Raw genomic sequence first — 26,056 nt, 5'->3', positions numbered from 1 at the left:
ATTATATAGACTGCATCATCCTTACCCACATGTTTGTTGACCCCCCCGCCCCCAAAAAAAGAATTCTAATAGATTGGTGAGGCATGGCTTCCTTTACAAAAGGTGTTTTGACTCCTCCCCAACAAATTCTGTCCATCAAGGTGTCTGATAATTCTATTCTTTAATATAGTTTCTACCAGTTTGCCCAGTACTGACGTCAGGATCACTGGCCTATAATTCCCAGGATCACCTCTGGGGCCCTTTTTAAAAATTAGAGTTACATTTGTTACCATCCAATCATCTGGTACAGATGCTGATTTAAGTGATAGGTTACAGACTACAGTTTGTAGTCCTGCAATTTCATATTTGTGTTCCTTCAGAACTCTTGGGTGAATATCATCTGGTCCTGATGATTTATTACTGTTTAATTTATCAAGTTGTTCTAAAATCTCTTCTATGGACACATCAATATGGGACAGTAATTCAATAAGGTCTCCCAAGGATATTGCAGGAAATTGCCATTTTTCTCATAGTCCGTTCCATGGCATCACACAAGTCCCCCCTACTGGAAAATATATCAGAAACGTAAGTAGAGGAGATAAAGTGTGAAAGTGGGAATTTCAGAGGAGTGCAAGGAAGCTGGTCAACTAACTTGTATTGAAATTCAGTGGGATCTGGGCAATTAATTTCCACACATTCCTTTGAAAATGTCAGCTTGAATCTACATCTGACATTCAGTGGGAGCTTCTTACCTAACTCCCTTCGGCATAGGCCCCTATGTAATTATCAATGGGTGCATCTCTACAGATCCTGGCGAATGCCACACAAATTTAGCAACTTGGAATTTTCAGCATACCAAATTTGCATTTCTCCCACTTGAATTCATCTGTAAGTCAACATCAGGTTGTTACAGTCAATGAGGAAACCTGTAAAACAAAGAAATGTTCACACACACTAAAAATGACCTTCAGGGAATTTTAATTTTGGTCCCTTTGACAACATTTCTACAGAATGCAGACCATTTGAAAACCACTTTACATTCCACTGATTGCCTTTTCCAAGACTCGCTTCACCTCTTTGTTTCTTAGAGTGTAAATGAAAGGGTTTAATAGAGGAGTGACAATTGTGTTAAAGATGTTGACTATTTTGTTTAAATCCAATGAGTTCTGTGCAGAAGGCTTGACATACAGAAAAATGGAGGAGCTGTACCAGATAGTTACGACAGTGAGATGGGCAGAGCAAGTAGAAAAAGCCTTTTGCCGGCCTTGGGCTGAGGGGATTCTACAGATGGTGGAGATAATGTAAATGTACGAGACTAGGGTTATTGCACATGAGCCCAGGAGGACATTAATAGAGATGATAAAAGTTGCCAGCTCAATGAGGCTCGTGTCAGTGCAGGAAAGCACTATCCAGGAATCTATGTCACAAAAGAAGTGATTGATAATGTTAGGGCCACAGAAGGACAACCTGGATATTAGAGATGCCAACACAGAGATAGCCAGGAACCCACCCAGCCAACAGATGAGGGCCAGCTGAGCAGAGAAGGTGCTGTTCATGAGGGAGCTGTAGCGCAATGGGTGACATATGGCCAAATAGCGGTCATACGCCATGACAGCCAATATGAGACATTCTGTAGAGCCCAGTGATAATATGAAATACAGCTGCAGGATGCAGCCAGTGAAGGAAATGGTTTGGCTTTTCCCGAATATGACACCAATGGCCTTGGGGGCACAGGCTGTGGTGTACCAGATCTCCAGGAAGGAGAGATTGCAGAGGAAGAAGTACATGGGGGTGTGGAGCCATGGGTGGGTCCACACTAAGATTATAACAGACATATTCCCTATAATTGTAAGGAAATACATAATTGAAAACACTACTGCAAGGGAAATCCGAAAATACCAAGTGCCAGGAAAGCCCAGGAGTATGAACTTCTGCACGCTGGTTTGGTTTTCTATTTCCACTCCAGTCATGAGGTCCATCTGTCAAAACATGAGGGATTATACAGTATTTAAAGATGTTGAACACACTTTGGGATGTACAAAAGTGAAGCGTGAAATACCTTACCCTATCAGGGTACCTGTAAAAAATCTGCAGATCCACAGCCCTGAAACTGCCCACATCTCCTAAAACACTTTCAAGATACCCATCTGGGCTCTGGAATTGTGGGATTTAACTCTGCATCTGGTAGACCTGGCTCTTGCTTGAACTTGCTTCACTGGTGAAATACGAGGAACAGGATTCCATGCTGAAATTCTAAGGGATTTGGGCACCTTAGGGCTCCTTCTAAAATCCCAGCAATAATACCTAGAACCCTGATTAAAGCTAAGGGAAGGGAAGGGAAGCAGGTGCTACTCAACACCATTCTGTGCTTGTGCACCTTTCGGGCTCTGCAACAGAGATGAGAGCTCCACTCCTTATTCCTCCAAGCCCCATGAGGAGTTAGTGGGATGGCTGACCCAATGGCATCTTTCCCCTGTTGCTGGTCTAGCCCATCAACCCCACTCCACTCACCCACGAGAAAGCCTCACGATTTGGCCCATTGTCTTCATGCCTCACCTTCAAGATAACTTTGCTTGCTGCTCAGGAAAATGACTGGGATTTTCAAAAAACACCTAAGTGACCTGGGACCACAAGTCTCCAGTGAAAGTCAATAGGACTTCTGTTCCTAAGCCACTTATACTCCCTAATCTTCAATGGGATTTCTGATACTTAGGCTGAGAGCTGGTAAAAATACAATACAATACAATACATAATTAGACAAAACTTTTTTTTTTTACATTGAAAAATACCATTTTGTTGAAACAGAAATATTTCACAGAAACATATCGGTTTCAACAAAAGTGTCATCCAGGTATGTTCTTAGGTCCAGGATGGAATTACTGATCAAAGTGAGAACAAATTATAAGGACCAATGCCATAGCCTGGTGGCATATGCACTTCTCAAGGCCTAAGCTCCACTTCTGAATCAACCAGACCTGGGACTTGAACACGACTCTCCTATGATCTGGGTAACTGCTCTAACCACCTGGCTATAGTGGGTTAATCTTTTGCACAGCTCTTTTCTACTGCCATTTTTTTTTTAAAGCCTTGTGTTCTTTCCATATCAGAACAAAACATAGCTTGAAATCTTGAGGGTTTTTTTCTTTTTTCAAAAAATGAAATTCCAATTTCCAGCCTGTCCTCCTTAGACCCTTTAGCAAATCCCACCCCAAATTCTCAGGAACAAGGAATTGACATCAGAAATTATAAATTATGTTTATCTCTTATTGTGCATCTTCTGGTAGAACCTTAAGGTCCCATCTGTGGTTGGGACCCCATTGTGTTGCACATGGCACAAACATAGCACAGAATCCAGCCCTATTCCAAAAATCTTACACTCTAAAAGACAAGCCAGGCAATCAGGGAGAGACAAAAAACAAAAAAAACCTGTTTCTCAGAAACACAGTAAAATTGTTTCCCAATTTCCCTTTCACATAACAACTGCCCTCTTTCACTCACCTCTCCCAGGGCGAGTTTCCAGTCAAACCCTTAGAGTCTGGGCTAGACAAGAAAAATAGTCTAGCTAGTTAGAAATGACATTCTAAACATGTGATATATGCCGTCATGTGCCAGCAATGCCCCTCTGCCATGCACATTGGCCAAACTGGACAGTCTCTACGTAAAAGAATAAATGAACAAATCAGACGTCAAGAATTATAACATTCAAAAACCAGTTGGAGAACACTTCAATCTCTTTGGTCACTTGATTACAGACCTAAAAGTTGCAATTCTTCAACAAAAAAACTTCAAAAACAGATTCCAATGAGAGACTGCTGAATTGGAATTAATTTGCAAACTGGATACAATTAAATTAGGCTTGAATAGAGACTGGGAGTAGATGGGTTATTACACAAAGTAAAACTATTTCCCCATGTTTATTCCCCTCCCCCCCCCCCCTGCCCCACTGTTACTCACACCTTTGTGTCAATTGTTGGAAATGGGCCAACCTGATTATCACTACAAAAGGTTTTTTTTGTTTTTTTTTTCTCCTGCTGATAATAACTCACTTTAATTGATCACTCTCGTTATAGTGTGTATGGCAACACCCATTTTTTGTGTTCTCTGTGTGTGTATATATATATCTTCCTACTGTATTTTCCACTGCATGCATCCAATGAAGTGGGTTTTAGCCCACGAAAGCCTGTGCTCAAATAAATGTGTTAGCCTCTAAGGTGCCACAAGTACTCCTCCTTCTTTATTCTAAACATTGTGGGTTACCAGATTCTTAAGAAACAACCTATAATACACTTAACAACTTCTGCCACTGTGTACAAAGGACATTCCTCCCTGAACAGAGATAGACATCAGATTATAGAAGAAAGAATAAATGATTGAAAGTTTTTGTAGCCTGGTATTTTCAAATGAGTAACAGCAATAAAAGCTGTCAATGAACTCCCTTATGCCTCTTTGAAAACCCCTGCTGTAATACCTATCCTCTCCATTTGAATTTATTTTTGCACAGATAATGCTATTTAGCACTTGCATAGCTCTTTACATCTTGAAAGCAATGTGAAAAGAACATGTCTAGACACGAATGGCCTGATTTAAGGCCCTTTGGAGTGAATGTTTGACTAGAACAGTATGACTGTGCCTATTTTACAGGTAGAGAAACTAAAGCAGGGATGTGAAGTGATATGTTCAAATCACAAAGGCAGCTGAGGATAGAACGCAAGAGATGAGATTCCCACTTCTGTGCAATGATTGGAAATCGGTGGGCATCTATCTATCTTTCTGTGTATCTATACATATATTTTCTTCTTTGCCTCAGTAAAGTTACTATACCAGTAAATTCCACAGGTTAATGTATTAGAGCTGCTCGGAAATTTTCCATTATAACATTTGTTTTGATGAACACTGTCTTTTTGATGAAACAGAAATTTTTACAAATCAATCAATAACATGATTTTGGGACATTCATCAAAACAACACCAAGAAGAAGAAATTTCTGGTGACTAAAGAACAAAATGTTTTGACTGGACTTCTGGTTTATCAAAAAAAAATTAATTTTTCTGATAAATTTTGAGGCAAAAAGCCACTTTCCCAATTGATTCTATTAGTTATACAATTTACAAATAATAGTATTTCCTTTTGTTCATCCTAGATTTCATACTACATTAGAACAGAAGTGATGAGATTGCCTCATTGAAGAGCCAACACACCTGTACTCAAGGAACGAGTCTACCTTTTTGAACAGCAATTTTCAGGTAGCTCACATTACCAAGAAAGGGGAACGTATTTCTCAATACAGTTACTTTAAACTATAAGTCCAGGATAGGCTGGATCAGGCTAGTAGATCAAACTTACCACGTCTTCTGGTAGAGCTTATCAATACAAACTCCTTTCATTCACAATGTTTTTTCTCTCCGGCTGACACACAATAGCCTTGGCTGCTGAAAAATGGTGCATCATAACATGGTTTATCTTGTTTTCTCCCCACCTAAATATATAACAAATATAGGACTGTATCACACCTGGTTCACATTTACATTAAGGTCATTTCACACTGCTGTAGCAATATAAAGGGACCTTAAAATGTATGTAATAAGTATAATTCACTCCAATTTTAAACCCCCATTCTTCTGCCAGAGTGATGTGAGGTATTGTTAGTATAAATGATAATCTGCCTCTTCAAAACCAAACGACTCGGGCAAATTCTATAGATTTTGATGTTGATAGGAATCTCCTTCCACCAGCATCCAACTGGCTTTACCCCTACCTACCTTGTTAATGATCTGTGGTTCATATTGGCTGCATGAGGGGGTTGGTTTTGTACTCCACTTCCATCTTCCCAGCACCCTGAGGCTATTCAGTCTCAACAGAATTTCACAGACTTCCCTAGAATGTGTAAAAGACTCTGCTGAGCCAGGCTGGTCTCCTGGTGACATCACCGTACTGGCAGACTGGAGACCAGCATTCTAGTCCTGTCTTTGCCAAACACTTGCTAAACAGGAGGAGCTTTGGTGTGTTACTTGAGTCCCCTCTCAATCTCACTTTCCCCAGCTATAAAATTATGACAAGAGCCCATTACTTCTTGTCCTACCTTCTGTGAACATGGAGAACAATTGATCGCTGTCCTTTTTATAACAGTGCTGAATATATTTGAAGACTGTTATCAGATCCCTCCCCCCCACCCCGCCCCGGCACTATCTTCTTTTCTCAAGACTAAACATGACCAGTTTTTTAACCCTTTCCTCAGAGGTCAGGTTTTCTAAACCTTTCATCATTTTGTTGCTCTCCTCTGAACCCTCTCCAGATTGTCCACATCTTTCTGAAAGTGCGGTGACCAGAATTCATAGAATCATAAAATATCAGGGTTGGAAGGGACCCCAGAAGATCATCTAGTCCAACCCCCTGCTCGAAGCAGGACCAATTCCCAGTTAAATCATCCCAGCCAGGGCTTTGTCAAGCCTGACCTTAAAAACCTCTAAGGAAGGAGATTCCAACACCTCCCTAGGTAACGCATTCCAGTGTTTCACCACCCTCCTAGTGAAAAAGTTTTTCCTAATATCCAACCTAAACCTCCCCCACTGCAACTGACACAGTACCCCAGCTAAGGCCTCACCAGGGCTGAGTAGAGTGGGACCGTTACCTCCTGCGTGTTACATATGACATATACCTTGTTCATATACCTCAAATGTTATTAATGTATTTTGCAACTGCATCTAATTGTTGACTCCTATTCAATATGAGATCTGTTAGAATTCCCAGATTACTTTCAGCAGTGCTACCACCGAGTGAGTTATTCACCATTTTGTAGTTGAACATTTGATTTTTCCTTCCCAAGTGAAGTACTTTGAACTTGTTTTTATTAAATTTCATCTCGTTGATTTCAGACCAGTTCTCCAACTTGACAAGGTTGTTTTGAATTCTGATGCTGTCCTCCAAAGTACTTGCAACCCCTCTCAGCTTCGTGTCATCTGCAAATTTCATAAGCATACTCTCCAATTCATTATCCAAATTATTATTTGAATAACTGGACCCAGGAATGACCCCGTGGGTCCCCACTGGATATGCCCTCCCAGTCTGACAGCAAAACATTGATAACTACTCTCTGAGTATGACCTATCAACTCATTGTGCACCCACCTTATAGTAATTTCCTCTAGACCACATTTTGTAGTTTGCTTATATGAATGTCATGGGGACTGTGTCAAAAGCCTTACTAAAATTAAGATATTTCCTATCTACTTCTTCCCCCCATCCACCAGCTCAGAAACCCCATCAAAAAAATGAAAAGTTTTGTTTTTTGAGATTTTGACTTAAATTGACATTCAAATGATTAACTTTGTTGTCATTTTCAGTCAAAATGTCAGTTTTTCATTTTGAATTGACATTTTGAAATAAAATATTTCATTTTGAAACATTGGAACTGGAACTGATGGAAAATTTTTGAACAGAACAGTTCTATGGGAATGTGTTGATTCCATTAAAATTTTTAAAGGAAGCCAGGTAGGCAGGCAAACTGTCTTCTCTATTTTTTCCTACATGAAATGTCAGAATTCTGGTCTGGAAAAAGTTCTGAAATGTTTATTTTTTTATTATGATTCAGGGTAATAATCAAAAGATGAAACTTTGAAAATTACTATGGAACGGGCGTTCCAGGTTCTGACTGCACTGGTTTGGATCAAAATGGATGTTTTGCCATTTCTGAGGGGTTTTTTTGGAACGTTTCATTCCACAAAAAATCTCCACATTTTAAATTTTCATCCAGATTTGGGATAAAAACCAATTTCAAAATATTGGAATTTCCTCTACAATGAATCTCTCAGGTTCCTTTGGTAAACCCAGCCTACGTCTTTACACTCCTTTGAAATCCCCAGCCTTAATAAGTAAAACACTTTCCAAAAGGTAGGGGGATACAAAGGTAAAAGTTAAAGTTTATTTACACTCTGATGATAAAACTGGTCTAGATACAAATATACAAAAATACAAATAAGTCAGGCATCAAGGGCAAGATATGTAAAGGTATTTAGGAACCTAGTGGGATTCTCAAAAGCATCTAGGTGTCTATCACCCATTAAAATCAACAGTTCCCATCAATTTTGAGAACTATCAGTTAGCCAGTTTTTAATCAATTTACTATTGTTTTTGTGTTGTGTTATTTTTTTTAAATAATGTGATGTTACCCTGAATCAAACCTCTAGAAAAATGCAAGTCTATTACATCAACACCATTGCCTTTATCAGTCAGAAATGTCACAGTTAAATCAAGTTCATTTGACAAAAAACACTCTCTGTGAAAACATATTGATCAGCATTAATTGAACTTCTCCCTTGTAATTTATTTTTGTTGAAAAATGACTCTTTTCAAAAATGAACATTTTTGTAAAGACCTGTCGATTTAGTGAATTTTTGTTTTCTTTTTTTAATTAAATTTTTCATTTCATTTTTGGACAACATTTAAAAGGAAAACTTTATAAAAAACATTATTGACTTGTTTCCATTTACCAACATGTAGGACCCCCAAACTTAGAACCCTTAAAAAGGGAAATAAGTTTGATTTTTTGAAATTCTTCACTAATTACAAAAAAAAATCCACCAATGTTGTTCATCATTCTGTATTTCCTGCAAGTTGTTCTTTAGTCTGCTGTTTAATTATTTTTCAGCTATTGAATCAGGGAAAAGACACAATGTTGTGTGAGTTAGCCAACCAGTTATACATCACAGATAATGAAAACTCTGGAGTTGCTACAAATTTAAACTTAGGACAAACTTCTGAGTGGAGATCCAGTGTCACTAAGGTCTTGATCCTGCACATGCTTTATGCACAAGCTTTCTTTCCTAGTGTGAGTAGTCCCATAAGAGTCAAGTGGACGACTCAAAATAATATAATTTAGCACTTGAGTAAGGATCTCAGGATGGGGGCCAAAATGTGAATTGCTAAAAGTAATGTCCACATAGGTCCTGATCTAAAGGTCATTTAATTCAGTTGAAAGATGATCATTGATGTCAATTGGCTGTTGATGAGACCTCTCGAGAGATTTTAAGGGACAGATTTTCAAAAGTATTTGTAGCTACCACTGAAATCAATGGGATTTTGGTGCCTCATCTGCTAAAGTGCTTTTGAAAAGCCCACTAAACAACTATCTGCATCTTTAGACACCTAAATACCTTAGAAAATATGGCCCTTAGGAGCTCACGTCCTGTAGATTTTTCAATAAAAATTAGGCTCCTAGAAGCCAGATATTTCATGGTATTTAGGGGCCTATCTGAATCTTTAGGTGCCTAAATTCCTTTGCAAATCTGGCCCTTAGGCACTTCTGAAAATTTTACCCAAATATAAAAGGTGTAAATGTAAAATTGGAACCAGGATTAAAAGAAAACAACAGGGATAGTTACTACCAAAGGGAAAATGAGCACAGGCTGAGAATCAGACCCAGTAACATCTAAGCCATTCAAAAACAACTTCATGTCCCACTGAATACCTTCCATAAAGCCACCTTCACCTCTTTGTTTCTCAGACTGTCAATGAAGGGGTTTAACAGTGGAGTTACAATAGTATTCAAAGTGTTGACCGTCTTGTTCATGTCCAAGGCATTCTGTTTGGAAGGCCTGACATACAGGAAGATGGTGGAGCTGTACCATATAATCACAAGAGTGAGATGGGCAGAGCAAGTGGAAAAGGCCTTTTGCCGGCCTTGGGCTGACGGGATGTTCCGTACGGTGGAGAGGGTGTAAATATAGGAGACCAGAGTTATTGAACATAATCCCAGGATGACGATGATCGAGATGATAAAAGGTGTCTGTGCAGGAGAGATTGATTAGGGAATCTATGCTGCAGAAGAAATGAGGACAACCTAACTATCAGAGATTCTAAGATAGAAATAGCCAGGAAACTGCACACCCAGGAGCCAAGGCCAGCTGAGCAGACAAGAGGTGCTGTTCATGATGGTGCTATAGTGCAATGGGCAGCAAATAGCCAGATAGCAGTCATAAGCCATGGCAGAAAAGAGGAAATATTCTGTGCTCCCCAGGGAGAAAATGAAGTACATCTGCAGGATGCAGCTACTAAAGGGGATGGTTCTGCTTTTCCCCAGGAAAATCGCAATGGTCTTGGGGACACAGGCTGTGGTGTATCATATCTCCAGCAAGGAGAGTTTGCAAAGGAAGAAGTACATGGGGGTGTGGAGTTGATGGCTGGCCCTCACTAGGACTATGATGGCAACATTTCCTCAACTGTCAGGATGTACATCATGGTAAACACCACAAAAAGAGAGATCTGCAAATATTGACTGCCGGCGAATCCCAGGAGGATAAATTCCTGTATCCTGGACTGGTTTTCCTTCTCTATTCCAGTCACAGGCTCCATCTGTCAAGATACAAGAGATCATAATTCAGGGGAAGCTTTGTTACATGGATTGTTAGACATCACAGGTACAATTTTCAAGGGTGTCTAAATGATATAGAAGCCTAAATCCCATTACAAAATCATGTTAGTTGCTTAGGAGCAGTCAATGGTACAGATTGACAAAAATGCTTATGCAGGTTAGGCACCTAATCTGGTTAGATGATTTTGAAAATCCCACTAAGCATCTGTCTGAAGCTTTAGACATCTTCATACTTTTGAAAATTTGGCTCTGAAAGAGTAAAGCTCTTTTGAAAATTGGATTTAGGCTCTCAAGTCACTCAGGGCCAGATTTTAAAAGGTATCTAGTCATGTAGTGGGATTTTCAAAAACACCAAGGCACCTAAACTCATTGATTTCATTGATTCATAGATTCCAAAGCCAGAAGGGACCATTGTGATCATCTAGTCTGACCTTCTGTATAACATGGGACATAGACCTTCTCCCAAATAATTTGTAGAGGAGATCTTTTAGAAAAACATCCAATCTTGATTGAAAAATTCTCAATGATGGAGAATCCACCATGACCATTACTAAATTGCTCCCAAAGTTAATTACTCTCACTATACGCCTTATTTCCAGTCTGATTTTGCCTAGCTTAAACTTCCAGCCATTGAATGCTGTTATACCTTTCTATGCTAGACTGAAGAGACCATTATTAAATATGTTTTCCCCATGAAGGAATTTATAGACCGTGGTTAATTCACCCATTAACCTTCTTTTTGTTAAGCTAAATAAATTGAGTTCCTTGAGTCTGTCACTATAAGGCATGCTTCCTAAACTTTTAATCATTCTCATGGCTCTTTTCTGAACCCTCTCCAATTGATCAACATCCTTTTTGAATTGTTTACACGAGAACTGGACATAGTCTTTTTCCTGTTTATGCATCCAAGAATTGCATTAGTCCTTTTGGCACAGCATCACACTGGGAGCTCATGTTCAGCTGATTATCCACCATGAACGCCAAATCTTTTTCAGAATCACTGTTTCCCATGATAGAGTTCCCCATCCTGTAAGTATTTCCGACATTCTTTGTTTGTAGATGTATACATTCACATTTAGTCATCGTAAAATCATATTGCTTGCTTGCGTCCAGCTTACCAAGCGATCCAGATCGCTCTGTAACCCTATCCCCTTCATTATTAACTACTTCCTCATTTTGATGTCATCTGCAATCCCTTTTACAATTACATTTTGAGGCCTAAGAGTTAGCCAACTTTTAGTCCATGTATTGTGTGCCATGTTATTTTTGTATCCTTCTAGTTGTTTAGTCAAAATGTCATGCAATACCAAGTCAAATGCCGTAGACAAGTCTATTATATCAACCCTATTACCTTTATCAATCACAATTGTAATGTCATCAGAAATGATACCAAGTTTGTTTGACAGGAACTATTTACCATAAACCCATGTTAAATGACATTAATTATATTACTTTATTTCTTTATTAATTGAGTCCCTTATCAGCCACTCCATTATCTTGCCTGGAATCAATATCAGGCTGACAGGACTATAATTACCTTGGTCCTCCCATTTAACCTTTTTAAATATTGGCACAACATTAGCTTTCTTCCAGTGTTTCAACAGTAAAGGCCCAGTGAGCTCCTCAGCTAGCATTTTTAAAACTCCTGGATGCGGGTTATCTGGATCTGCTGATTTAAAAATGTCTAATCTTAGTAGCCTCTGTTTAACATCCTCCTGAGATACTAGTGGATTTGAGTGGGTTTTAGCCACCTAGATGCTTTTGAAAATCCCACGAGGTGCCTAAATACCTTTAAAAATCTGGCCCGTAGCTGCTGTTGAAAATTTTACCCCACCCCACACAGTGACCAAATTCATTTTCCACAGATTTTCTAAACATCTGGAGAAACAAATGATACTTTGTATTGAATTTTGTTCTTCTCAGTCCTCCTGATGAGAAACAATCTCATCATCCATGGGAGTGGACACTTCTTTCTGTATGCAAATAGCAGCAACAGGGAAATCCAGGACTCAGAGGATGAAAACCAACACACCAAATCAGTTTTCCATCTCTACCCCAGTCTTGAATTCTGTAGGTCACAAGAGATGTTCATGGAGTTAAACACTTAAAATGCGTTATTGGATGTTCCTTAAATGTTCAAGTCAGATTCCTAATGCCTGAATAATTATTACCACCTCCCCTATCTCCCTAAGCCTCAATCAGCTACTACTTACAACTAGAGTTTGTCAAGAAAGAGGGCAAGGGAAGGGGATCAACATTTTACATTGGTATATTCCAAGGCAGAGAATCATAATCTCTAGTTCCAGCACAACATTGCCAAACTTGAACTCCTAATCTTTTCTCCTAGATCCTCCCTCACTTTCCATTCTCCAACTCATGTCAAAACTCCGCTACCCTTCCCAACACACAGCTTTCGAACACTGGGGTTATTTATGTGTCTTCTTCTGAGCCCAGGATCATGATTTTTGTCTTTGGTGAAGATTTTCAGAGGCAAAGAGGGCAATTCTGTGGCCCAACACCCACTGAAAATCCTTTTGATAATCTCCCCCTTTGTATCGAACATTAAAACTGATTTTACATTTTGCCCAGGATCAAACTCTAACAACCAAGGAACAGACGTCATGACTAGGCTTGGAAGGATTCGATTTGGATTGGTGAATGTTGGTAAATGTCAATTTCACCACACACACACACACACACACACACACAAACACACACACACACACACACACTGATGAAAATGTATTTCCAGCGATAATACTCAAAATTTACAGGTAGGCAAAGTAAGAAAAATACTGCCGGAGAACTTATTAGAGTCAAAATCCAGTGATTTAGACTTTTGAATTCGGCTTACAAATGGATTAGTGAATGAGTAGTGAAAACAGGTATGATCTGTTGAATTATTTACTTTCTATAGTTTAACACGTGTTGTTGACAATTTGTGTTTTAATGGTTTATAGAGCTTTCACTTTTTGAATCTCAGTGTTAACTATCACTTGTCTGACAGTCTCCCGCTCCCCACCCCCATAATTTTGTACAACTATGAACACTGAAATACATAAAAAGTGGAGAAAATGCTTAAAAATAAACATTGATAGTACCAATCAAAATTATAAATAATAAAAATAAAATGCTGCCAAGCCTATCCATGACATATTAACATACATGTGAGAACAGGACAAGAATTTCATACAGAATTATGTACCAGACAGTGCTTAATTGTCAATGCTCATTAAGTATAATCCCTAGCTTTTGTGCAATGCTTTTCATCAGTAGATCTCAACGCATTTTACAACCGGAGTCAGGATCATTATCCCCATTTTACAAAAGAAGAAATTATAAACCAAAATAAATGTACCTGATTTTGCGGTGCCGGACCTTAGAGGCACATTCCATGCTCAGCTGAGACGGAAATAAGACTTTGCCCTGAAGGATAAACGATTGATTGTCACTGTGCAATGAGATTTTCAAAGGAGTTCAAAGCAATTAAAAATGCAAATCTCATTGTGATTCAGTGGAATGTAAATGCATGATTCCCACAGAGTCTTTTAAAAATCGCACCCGTAATGAGTATCCTCCTTATGCTAATCTGAGCCAGTCTGGCAAAGATAATAGCACCTTGTACTTATATACCTCTTTATATCTTCAAATCACTGTCCAGTCATAAGCTATTTTATTCTACAACAGGTTGAAAAGAACTCCCTTTGTAGCCATGACTTCAATGTTGTTTGTAATGGGCCCAATGCCCCTCTGTAGTAAATAATGAATCATTATCAATCCTCTGCCATATGAGGAGAAATTAGGGCAGAGGGGTAAAGGATCTTGCTTATGGATCCATCCGAAGTCAGGGGAAAAGCTCAGAACAGAGACCAGAATCTCCCGCCTTCTAATACCCTAAGCTCCATAGTTACAGAGGGCCTGATCCAATGACAGAAGAAGTCAAAGGTATTCCTTTCATTCACTCTAGTAGACTTGGGAAGAAATGCATGGTGCTTCTCACCTGTAGATTTCAAACCATTTTACCAAGGCGGGTGAGTGGTATTATTTCATGTATTAACAGATGGGGAAACTGAGGCACAGACAGTTAATCTGACTTTCACACAGTAAATCCGTGACAGAGCTGGGACAAACTCCATCTCCTTATTTCTCATCTACCAGACCAGGCTACAGCTGAGATTTCAAAAGCTACCTAAGGGATTATGGGGCAAATTCTTAAAGGCTTGTAGGTGCGTAGTGGGATTTTTCAAAGCAGATAGGTGTCTAATACCCATTGCAATCAAGGATTTTTAGGTGCCTAGATGCTTCTAAAAATCTCATTAGGTGCCTAAAAACCTTTAAAAATCTGGTTCTTAAACAAACAAATGCCCACGAAAATGAATGAGGAGTGGGCATCCATGTGGCAGTTGTGGCTATGGAAACCTAAGTCTACCTCTAAGAGAAATATCCAATCCATTTTTACATTCTTATCTATGCGACTCAATAAATTACAGCAGCAGCAAGTTCCCCAGATCTTTCACTTAGTTATTTTCTCTTGTGCATTCAAGAGTTGAAAAAGATGAAATTTAGAAAGGGAGAAAGTGAGCAAGAGAGAAGGAAGTAGGTTACAGATGTACCAATTACTCACTGGGAAACCTATTCCTTCCAACCAGATATGGCCCAGTAGGTCACATTACCAAGTATACAAAAATATGTATTAATACAAGCGATTTAAAGTATATTTCTGGGATGGTCTCTCTCTCTCTGTCTCTCTGTCTCTCTCACTCTCTAGTGGACCTAGCTTATTAGCTTTTGCTGACAGAACTAGCCAGAACAGACCCCCTTCTCACATTAACTTCTCTCCTTAGAATGAAGTGTTCTTGAATTCTGAAGGAAAACATGCATTGCGAGCTGGGGTCCCATATTTTTTCCTCCAGATATAAATCAAACATTTAAAGGTTTCATACACAAAATCTTCCTACTTATTGCATAAATTACTATATTGATGAGAATCTCATTGCATTACCATTTTATCATCACCCTGCTGTCTTTTTCCCTTACCTGCTTCATTTATGTATGGCAACTCAACAGGTCCTAGACATAAGACTAATTTATGTTCCTCAGAAGTGCTCTTGGGATTTGGTCTCAACAGAATTTCACTGTCTTCTCAAGAATGTTCCAAACCCCTGGCTTAGTGAGGACGGTGTCCTTGTTTAAAGAAGAGCACTGGAAGTTAGGAGACCTTGGTTCTGTGTCTCCATTGACTTGCTGATGGACCACTGTGAAATTGTTTAAGTTCTTTGTTCCTCAGTTTCTCCATTTGTAAAAGACAAAAGGCCAGATTTCTCAAGGTATTTAGATGCCTACTGAAATTTTCAGAAGCACCTAGGAACCTACAACTCATTGATTTCTGTGGATGTTAGGTGCCTATGTACTTTTAATAATCTCACTAGGTGACTAAATACTTTTTAAAATCTGGCCCTAAGTGGCTGCCCAAAGTTAGGCAACTACATCCAAATTTAGGCAACCTAATAGGTGGTCTAAGATACAGAAGTATAAAGCACCAGAGGCTAAAGACATTTAGATGTCTAAAGATAAGGCAGATAAGCACCTCGTGGGAATTTCAGAAGTACTTACGCAGGTTAAGCACATAACTCCAATTGAATTCATTGGGGTTTAGGGGCCAAGGCCTTTGAAAATCCCACTAGACACCTAATAACCTTTGAAAATCTGGTTCTAAGACACTTTGGTGCTTTTGAAATATTTGCCTCTAGTCTACACAAAAAGTTGTACTGACATAATGAAAGGTGTGATTTTATACCAATTTAGCTAGAAGAGTGCAACTTTGTGTGTGGATATTATATTGGTTTAAAACTCATGTATACCAATTTTCAGGTGCAATTGATTTAACCAGTTTTCATCCTAAGAGTCCACAAAAGCACAAAAGTTGCAGTGGACTAAATAAACATATTGAAGTTAAGTTGCTGTGTCTTCTCTGTGTAGGCAAGCCCTAGGGCCAGATTTTTTAAAGTATTTAGGCACCTAGTGGAATTTTCAAACCTTCTAGTTGCCTAACATCCACTGAAATCAATGTTTTAGGTCCCTAGGTGCTTTTCAAAATCCGACTAGGTGCCTAAATACCTCAACTAATCTGGCCCTAAATCACTTTTGAAAATAGGATTGACAGTTAAATTTTCAAGTGCAGCTAATTGACTAAAGAACCAATGAGACTTAAGCTCCTAAGTCACCTAGGTGCTTTAGGAAATTTTACCCTAAGGCTCCCTAGTGTGCTTGAAGTTAGACACCAAGGTGCTTTTGAAAATCCTGCTAGGCACCTGTTTGTCTTTTTAGTACCGTTATACCTTTGAGGATCTCAGCCCTACTGCTTAGCTATCCAGTTCCACCGGGTTGTCATTGTGCTCATGAAATCCTGAACTGCTCAGAGCATTTGCCATCCACATGGGTGTGAAAATTACTGAGCAATATCAGGCATCATCCCGGTAAATACAATGGGAATTTGCTGGGCTAAGGACTGAATAAAATTTACGTCAGGGATAAAATAATTGTTGAAATTATGCACCTGATCTCCCTTCCCCTTAAAGAGATTTAGGCTGCGATTTTCAAAGGCGACTAAGGGAGTTAGGTTTCCAACTCCAATTTAAATTAATGAGATTTGGGCACCTAAATTCCTTTAGGCACATTTGAAAATACCAGTCCACTTTGGCATGGACTTAATTGAAGCAGAACTGGCCCCTAAAGCAGAAGCTACTCCCCATAATAGTGTAATACATGTGAGAAGAGAATCAGGATCTGTGACTTTATGGCCCTCAACTCCATGAGAGATTCATGATAACATCGCTAGGCTTGGCAACATGGACGCCCCATTCGAAATGATAGGTCAGAGCTCCTAAATGGAAATGAGCTGCAAAGATGAGAGCATGTGTGTTTGTGGCTAGAATACAGAAATTGTGATTTGTTCCAGTTCAGAGCCAGTGGGCAGATTCCGTACACCTTAGGGTGAAAAGCATCCTGTGCAGAGAAGTATTTACCTTTCACCTAACCCTCACAGTATCACTTGAGGAGGTCTTCAGTAGTGCACCGGCTGAATTTGATTCCTCATCTCAGCATGGGACACAGGACCAAAGACATAGGTTGATAGAAATCTACAGCTGATATAGTGAGTTGATGACCTGTATGATATGAATTAGTAAGTCTTTGCCCACATTGTGGTGGAGAAATATCAACATTGCATTTATCACCAGTTTGCACCCTGTTGTTGGAGTCTAAGGAAAGCATCTGTAACAGTGACCAGTGCCTGGAATTGGAGGAGTCCTACACATGGGTCTAGTTTGGTGAATAAATGTGGACAGGCCAGGGTAATACTTATGCTAAGCTAACTGGCTTCAGCCAAGTCTTTACTTGACATGAGTGTTGCTTGGGAACTTCGTCCGTGTGTAGAGACTTCTTTAAAGAATGCTTACAGCGGCTGAGTAAGACAAAGGTGTTTTGTACTGTGTTGAAGGACATAGATAAAAGGAAGTTAATCAATACAATACATAAAAAAAGTATTGCCAAAAAGTCCCTGTATTGTGAAGAACAGAAAAGTCCCTATATTGAGTGGTAGGATCCAAGTAAATAAACCAATTGGAAAAGGGACATGATAAAATGAAAGTAGACTGGACAGAAAAAGTTTTGTAAACTGAAGCCTGCACATGTATATTTACTTTGGGTTAGGTAAGACACAATGCTTAATGTCAATTGCACAGTGCCTTGGGGCACTCCGCTAGATACCAGCTGCCAACTAGACATGGAGCCATTGATCCCTACCCATTGAGCCCAACAATCTAGTCAACTTTCTACCCACCTTGTAGTGCATCCATCCAGACCATACTTCTTTAACTTGCTGACAAGAATACTGTGGGAGACAGTGTCAAAAGTTTTGCTAAAGTCGAGGAATAACACGTCCACTGCTTTCCCTTCATCCACAGGATCAGTTATCTCATCACAGAAGGCAATTAGATTAGTCAGGCATGACTTGCCCTTGGTGAATCCATGCTGACTGTTCCTGATCACCTTCCTCTCGTCTAAGTGCTTCAGAATTGATTCCTTGAGGACCTGCTCCATGATTTTTCCAGGGACTGAGGTGAGGCTGACTGGCCTGTAGTTCCCAGGATCCTCCTTCTTCCCTTTTTTAAAGATTAGCACTACATTAGTGTTAGGGGGCTTATTCCTTCACCCACTTCCTTCCCTGGTTGGCAGCAGTTCTGCAGAGAAGGACCTAGGGGTGACAGTGGACGAGAAGCTGGATATGAGTCAACAGTGTGCCCTTGTTGCCAAGAAGGCCAATGGCATTTTGGGGTGTATAAGTAGGGGCATTGCTAGCAGATTGAGGGACGTGATCATTCCCCTCTATTCGACATTGGTGAGGCCTCATCTGGAGTACTGTGTCCAGTTTTGGGCCGCACACTACAAGAAGGATGTGGAGAAATTGGAGAGAGTCCAGCGAAGGGCAACAAAAATGATTAGGGGACTGGAACACATGACTTATGAGGAGAGGCTGAGGGAACTGGGATTGTTTAATCTACGGAAGAGAAGAATGAGGGGGGATTTGATAGCTGCTTTTAACTACCTGAAAGGTGGATCCAAAGAGGATGGATCTAGACTATTCTCAGTGATAGCAGATGACAGGACAAGGAGTAATGGTCTCAAGTTGCAGTGGGGGAGATTTAGGTTGGATATTAGGAAAAAACTTTTTCACTAGGAGGGTGGTGAAACACTGGAATGCGTTACCTCGGGAGGTGGTGGAATCCCCTTCCTTAGAAGTTTTTAAGGTCAGGCTTGACAAAGCCCTGGCTGGGATGATTTAGTTGGGATTGATCCTGCTCTGGGCAGGGAGTTGGACTAGATGGCCTCCAGAGGTCCCTTCCAACTCTGTTGTTCTATGATTCTATGGTCCTTCTCGCATGAACAGAGAGCAACAATACCCGAAGTCCAAAGGTGCAAACAATTTGACGTTTATTGGGATGAAGTTCCAGGAAGCATGATTTCGGTTTCCTTCCTTAGCGTCCTCCTTCCCAGTTCTGACACCACAGAGCCTTACACTTGTGCCCTTGCTCCCATTCCTGCCTTTAGCCAAACATGATTCCAATTTGCTTACCCCCATTCCCTGTTCCCATTTCCCCCTTTAGCAAAACGTGATTCCAATTTCCTTACCCACATTCCCTGTTCCCATCTCCCCCTTTAGCAAAACATGATTCCAATTTCCTTACCCACATTCCCTGTTCCCATTTCCCCTCCCCACACCCACCCACACACACCCCCACTTCCTGATTGACTGCAGACTATATGATAAAACTTGATTTCCGCTTAGCTATACCTTAACCAATCATTTTCCTGAAATTTAACTAACCAATCCTAACGTATTGTAACATGACTATGTAACTAATTATATCCCACCACCTTAATTAGTTTACACCCAGCAAAATTAATTATACAGCAGACAGAAACAATCAATCACAGAACCAGACAGAGATTATACAGACAAACAATAGCAAAGTGACAGGTTTCAGAGTAGCAGCCATGTTAGTCTGTATTCGCAAAAAGAAAAGTGGGAACTATAAAGACAAAACAATACAGAAGTGAGGATTTCACATCCCAGCTATTGACAAGTGAGTTCTTGCCAGACGGGATGCTATCAAATTAAGTTTCCTTTTACATTTTCTAGGCACTTCCCTTTCTCTGGAGGCGATGGGCACTATCAGGACAGGAGTGTACTCCTAACAGCCCAATAGCACCTTATTTCTATGGGACTAGTTTGGAATGTGAGGAGGTGACCGGTTGCTTCCCAGCTTATGGCTGCCTCTGCTGCTTAGCCAAAAATCTTAGCCTAAGAACAGGGCCTAAGACTGTCACAGTAAGAGAAGGCCTTTACACCGGCAGATAGTGATTTTGATTCTTTTATATCTCTATAACTAGCCAAGTGATAAGAATACACCTAAATTCTTAAAATACAGGCCTTTGCAGACAGGTCTGAATATCTATATCCTAACAATTAGCCTTTTTCCAGTCGTCCGGGACCTCCCCCGATCGCCATGAGTTTTCAAAGATAATGGCCAATGGCTCTGCAATCACATCCGCCAATTCCTTTAGCACTCTCGGATGCAACGCATCCGGCCCCATGGACTTGTGCACGTCCAGTTTTTCTAAATAGTCCTGAACCACTTCTTCCTTCACAGAGGGCTGGCCACCTCCTCCCCATGCTGTGCTGCCCAGTGTAGCAGTCTGGGACCTGACCTTGTTAGTGAAGACAGAGGCAAAAAAAGCATTGAGTACATTAGCTTTTTCCACATCCTCTGTCACTAGGTTGCCTCCCTCATTCAGTAAGGGGCCCACTCTTTCCTTGGCTTTCTTCTTGTTGCCAACGTACCTGAAGAAACCCTTCTTGTTACTCTTAACATCCCTCGCTAGCTGCAACTCCAGGTGTGATTTAGCCTTCCTGATTCCATTCCTACATGCCCGAGCAATATTTATATACTCATCCCTGGTCATTTGTCCAATCTTCCACTTCTTGTGAGCCTCTTTTTTGTGTTTAAGATCAGCAAGGATTTCACTGTTAAGCCAAGCTGGTCACCTGCCATATTTATTATTCTTTCTTCACATCGGGATGGTTTGTCCCTGTGACCACAATAAGGATTCTTTAAAATACAGCCAGCTCCCCTGGACTCCTTTCCCCCTCATGTTATTCTCCCAGGGGATCCTGCCCATCAGTTCCCGGAGGGAGTCAAAGTCTGCTTTTCTGAAGTCCAGAAGTCTGCTTTTCTGAAGTCTGTGCACCGTGTATTGCTCTCCCAGCAGATATCAGGATGATTGAAGTCGCCCATGAGAACCAGGGCGTGCGATCTAGTAGCTTCTGCGAGTTGCCGGAAGAAAGCCTGGTCCACCTCATCCCCCTGGTCTGGTGGTCTATAGTAGACTCCCACGACATCACCCTCGTTGCTCACGCTTCTAAACTTAATCCAGAGACTCTGTGCTGCTCCCAGCTTCCCCCTTTGAGCCTGGGAGTTTGTTTATAAACAGAGGCAGGGTGATTAAGATCACAAAAGGCTTGTCATTCAATTCAATTAAGGATCATTGGATGATCCTGAAAGCATTGCCAGGCATGCCAGTTAGGAACATGCACCTAACCAACCCGGGCCAGTCAGGCTGTGTTGTGTGTTACATTCCCGTCCTGGGGCAGTTTATGTCTTGGAGAATGTGAACCCTGCAGGCCTGGGTGTTTCTCTGCATCATGTGACCTCAGTGCTCCTGATGAGAGACATTGTTTGTAAATGTTTCAGTAGCAGACATATTTATCATTCATGTGCAGACAAAAAGAAAAGGAGGACTTGTGGCACCTTAGAGACTAACCAATTTATTTGAGCATAAGCTTTTGTGAGCTACAGCTCACTTCATCAGATGCATTTATTCATAATTAGAACTGGTCAAAAAGAGCGGGGGTGGGAAGGTTCATGAGCTCTCCCCCGATATTCTTCAAAATTATTTGCAAATGTTTTTAATGATCAATTTTTTTTTAGTGGGAAAAACTCCACTTTCTCTCTCAAGTGGGCAGAGATATCCAAAATGTTTTTTTTTTTTTAAAAAGGGAACTTTTTTCAAATGATCAATGTAAACCAAAGTGGCATTTTTAGTTAAAAGGTTGCATTGTCAGTGTAAAACCATTTTGAAACAGCTCTGTTACTGTATAACAAGATGAGTTTATTTTTCGTGATGCATTGTTTGGGCCAAGTTCCAAGTGGTATTTCAGTTTTTGCACAGCTCTTCTCTTCTTGCGTCTGTACCTCTCATAAGCTGTGGCCTTAATCTTGGCCCTGGAAACACTTACGTGCATGTTTCACTTTAATTACTGCTGTGAATAATTCCATTTCAATGGGACAACTCTGAGGACGGGTTTACGCTACGGCCCTATATCTGTGTAACTAAGTCATTTATTTAATTTTCTTTCTTTTATATATGAAAGTTATTGAGAGGTTAAAGCAGGTAAAATACATGAACAGGTTCGGACAGTCCCAGTTCGTCAGTGCAAAGTGACAGCAGAGATGTGGGATCTGCTAGTTTTCTGTAAGTCTCTCAGGGTTACCCAGGATAACTTTGGGGATTTCTGTCTTGCATCTGGAATGTTCCCTGAAAGTGTCCAAACAGCTCAGAGATACAGAACCATTCCCTGGATCCATTCTTACAGCTGTCTTCCCCGGAAAGCAGTCTGGCAAGTGTTCCTCTCAGCTCATTGCTAAGTTATCTGCCAAAACACTAGAGTTTTCAGGTGCCTAAGTAGTCCCTGGAATCATGGTGAAATTATCCTCCCTGCCACCACCAAAATTGGAAATGGTGCCCCTGAGTGCACGGGACCCTACTGTGCTTCCCCCATGGGAGCTGCATTAACAGGCAACTCTGCAAGTTATCTGCATGCCTTTGCACATGACCCCCATGCCTCTCCATTTCCTTGGCCACATGAATCCTGTCCCCATTCTGGTGGCTAATCCAGAAAAAGAGGGAAAGAGCTCACCACTGCTACCACCTGAGGGAGGTGTTGGGTTGAGATCAGCTGGTCAAAGCAGGCAATAGGGACAGAATCTGAGACTTGAAGCTCCTCGAGTGACCTCTGACCTTTCTAGACCTGCCCTTCAATCAGACACAGCGACTGTAAAGTTGAATGTGATCATAACTAGACCCATTTGAAACCCTTCACCACACAAGACAAAGCCCTTAGGATTCATCATGAACTATTTATTTCTCCTCCCCTGGCTCCCTGCAGCCACCAGCCACCTTGGAGCTTTCCCTCTTATCTCCCCGGCTGTGCTCGCTTGATTGCAGGAGCTCAGCAGAGGGTCCAGCTTTGCTCTTTCGCTTCCATTCTTCATGTCTTTGGGTGGCTGCATTTGCAACTGAGCAGCCTGATGGAAATACTGAGTCCTCTGTCTCGGCAGGCAAGCCCAGCAGCTAAAGCCAAAGACTCATTGAGAACAGGGGGAGGTTCGCCTGATCTCTCAGGAGTGGAGGCTTGGCCCACAGGGTAGGGTTACCATATTTGAACTTTCAAAAAAGAGGACACTCCATGGGGGGGGTGGGGGGAGTGGTAGCCCTGCCCCCTATCTACTCCCTCCCACTTCCTGCCCCCTGACTGCCCCCCCAGAACTGCCAACCCATCCAACCCCCCCTGCTCCTTGTCCCCTGATCGTCCCCTCCCAGGACCCCGCCCTCTATCTAAGCCTTCCTTCTCCCTGTCTCCAACTTCCCTTCCTTAGACCCCCCCACCCTAACTGCCCCACTAGAACTCCACCCCCTACCTGTCCCCTGACTGCCCCACCCCCTATCCGCACCCCCGCCCCCTGACAGACCCCCGGGTCTCCCACACCTGTCCAACCACTCCCTGTCCCCTGACTTCCCCCCTGAACCTCTGCCCCATCCAACCCCCCCTGCTCCCTGTTCCTTGACTCCCCCGACCCCTCTCCATATGCCCACCCCCTGACAGGCTCCCCCCAGAACCCTGACCCATCCAACCCCTCCTGCTCCCTGTCCCCTGACTGTATCTTGGGACCCCATGCCCCTTCTCCAGCCCCCCAGGCCCCTTTACCCTGCTGCTCAGAGCACTGTGTCTGGGGTGCGGAGCCAGACACAGTGCCGTGCTCCCCCGCAGAGTGCACAGCTCCCCCCCCCCCCCGCAACCCTCAGAGTGCTGCATTGGGAGGGCTATTTAAAACCCAAAAAGCTGGACATGTCCGGGAAAATCCGGATGCATGGTAACCCTACCACAGGGACTCCAGGATCTGCAGCTGCTGCCATCTATATGGTGAATCCTCCGACTCATCACAAAACAGCTCTTCCCAATTCTGTAACCTGGCCACACGGTCTGACCGTGCAGGGGAACAGAAACCCTTTGTGACAGCAGGAGAGTCTCCTCAATGCCGCACTCTTTGCATGGCTTCCCGCGGTCACCGGGAAACACGACTACCCTGCCCCAGGAGTCTCTCAAGGAGCTGCTGGCGCAGTCACTGGGCACCCACTCGTAACGGTCTCGGACAGTGGCATTGCAGAGGGAGCCGAGCAGACGTCCCTTCGATGACTTCCTGAATTGCTGCCAGGACTGATTCTCCTCTGCACTCCGGAGAGACCCCTAGGAAAAGCAGCTGTGGTGCGGGAGGGGGCAAGGCAAGCAGTACCCTACCCCTGAGCCCTTGACTAGCAGGCAAGCAGGACTCTGGGAGCCAAGAGATCGCTGTGTCTTGCTGGGAGAGCAGAGCTGGAGAGCAGAAAAAGACATTGGAGGAATTGTAGAAAAGTCAGTGTGATGGCTGGGTCATGGGCAGCCAGACCTAGTGGTCAGAGGCAGAGTTCACACTCCCAAAACAGGAGTCAAGAGTCAGCTGGGTCAGGACACTGGAAGAGCAGAAGCAAAAGACCAAATTGTGTTCAGAACCTCAAGTCAGATGAGTCACCCCAAGTCCGGATACCAGGAAATCAAGCCTGGGGAGTGGGAACAGGAACAGCTAACACACGGTCCAGAGCCGGGGAGGAGCTCGGGTGTTCAGACAGCTTCTTGTTCCTGCTGCTGGTTTAAGGAGGTCCCGGGGGGCCGATTAGCTGCTCTGGGACTCTGCCAATGGGCCTCAGGGATGGAGCCTCAAACTGGGTCTGGACTTCGACAGTCTGAGCTAAGCAGTTTTTCGTAGGCTTCCAGGTCGCGTCCTGGAGTGTGGCTACTCCCAGGAACCCTGCAGACCTGGGTTAATGACCCATGGGTCATGACAGTGAGTGATCTCTCCTTGCTCAAACCTTCTCCAGGAAACTGTCTCCAGGATCTCAGATGCATCCTCTGAGAATAAAAAAACAAAGTCATGATGACAAATAGGCTATGTAACAGGAGCCCCCTCTTTGTTGCAACAGCCCCAAGTGCCCAGAAGAGTAGACAGTTCTTACCTCCAGGAGATGCCTGGGATCTTCCATCTAAGCCTCAATGGGACCCCGGTTGCTTGATCTGACAGGATGAGATCATCTGTCCCCACTGCTCCCTGCACTGGGCTGGCTGCAGCACACATCTGTGTAAGAGGCTGGGCCAGAGACGTGTTACAGTCAGGGTCCAGGCAGCCCAAAAAGAGAACAGAGGGTCTGAAACCAGAAAACTAAGCAATGAAATCAGCGGATTAAACAGAGAAGTTTTGGACCATACAGGGACATGAAAGAAGGTCTGTTAGGAAAGCTGAGATGTTAGTCTGGAAACTGCTAAGGCAAAGATTGTGACTTGTTAAGTTTCAGTTTTAGTCACTACAAAGTTTGTTGTGTTTTGTTTGTCTGTTTTAAATTTGTCTTTTTCTCTTGCTTAGTGTCACTTAAATCTCTTCTTTCTTACTGTGCTTCCCAAAGCACATCAGTGTTGTGTGTTCGAGTGAAGTGTGAGTCTCCAGCCTACCCAACAGGCTGAGCTGTGCCCTGTCTCTCTGAAGGTAGCAAATAATTTCTGAGTGGTGCTGGGCACAGAGTCCAAGGGCAGTTCACCAGACATCTTGTGTGAAGCCCAAAGAGACCAAAGGAGCAGGAGAGATTCAGGCCCCACTGACCCATGGGAACTTCCCAGAGAAGAGGCTACACAGGGCTCCAGACACAGCCAACAGGATCCCTCCCACAAGCTGGGCCATGTCCTTCCCCTCCCAGCCCCACAGCTTCCTCTCCACCCCAGCCTCAG

General features: G+C 42.2%; 1 protein-coding gene and 1 pseudogene across 2 annotated transcripts; both read right to left on the bottom strand.

Moving 5' to 3' along the window:
- Positions 1 to 1,013: 1,013 nt before the first annotated feature.
- Positions 1,014 to 1,958, bottom strand: LOC311530293 (olfactory receptor 6F1-like; the record flags this gene model as incomplete). The annotated part of the gene is made up of 1 exon (XM_084646741.1): positions 1,014 to 1,958. One exon carries the CDS (start codon positions 1,956 to 1,958, stop codon positions 1,014 to 1,016), a length of 945 nt encoding a protein of 314 aa, XP_084502867.1.
- Positions 1,959 to 9,404: 7,446 nt separating this feature from the next.
- On the bottom strand, positions 9,405 to 10,325 carry LOC311530292 (olfactory receptor 6F1-like; annotated as a pseudogene). The gene has a single exon. The product of its transcript is annotated as an olfactory receptor 6F1-like (transcript).
- Between the last annotated feature and the right edge of the window lie 15,731 nt (positions 10,326 to 26,056).

This window comes from Lepidochelys olivacea (genome assembly GCF_965140295.1).
Source record: "Lepidochelys olivacea isolate rLepOli2 genome assembly, chromosome: 14".
NCBI classification, from domain to species: domain Eukaryota; kingdom Metazoa; phylum Chordata; order Testudines; family Cheloniidae; genus Lepidochelys; species Lepidochelys olivacea.
Note: the sequence above shows the minus strand (reverse complement) of the source record. Positions and strands in the feature narration are given on the sequence as shown.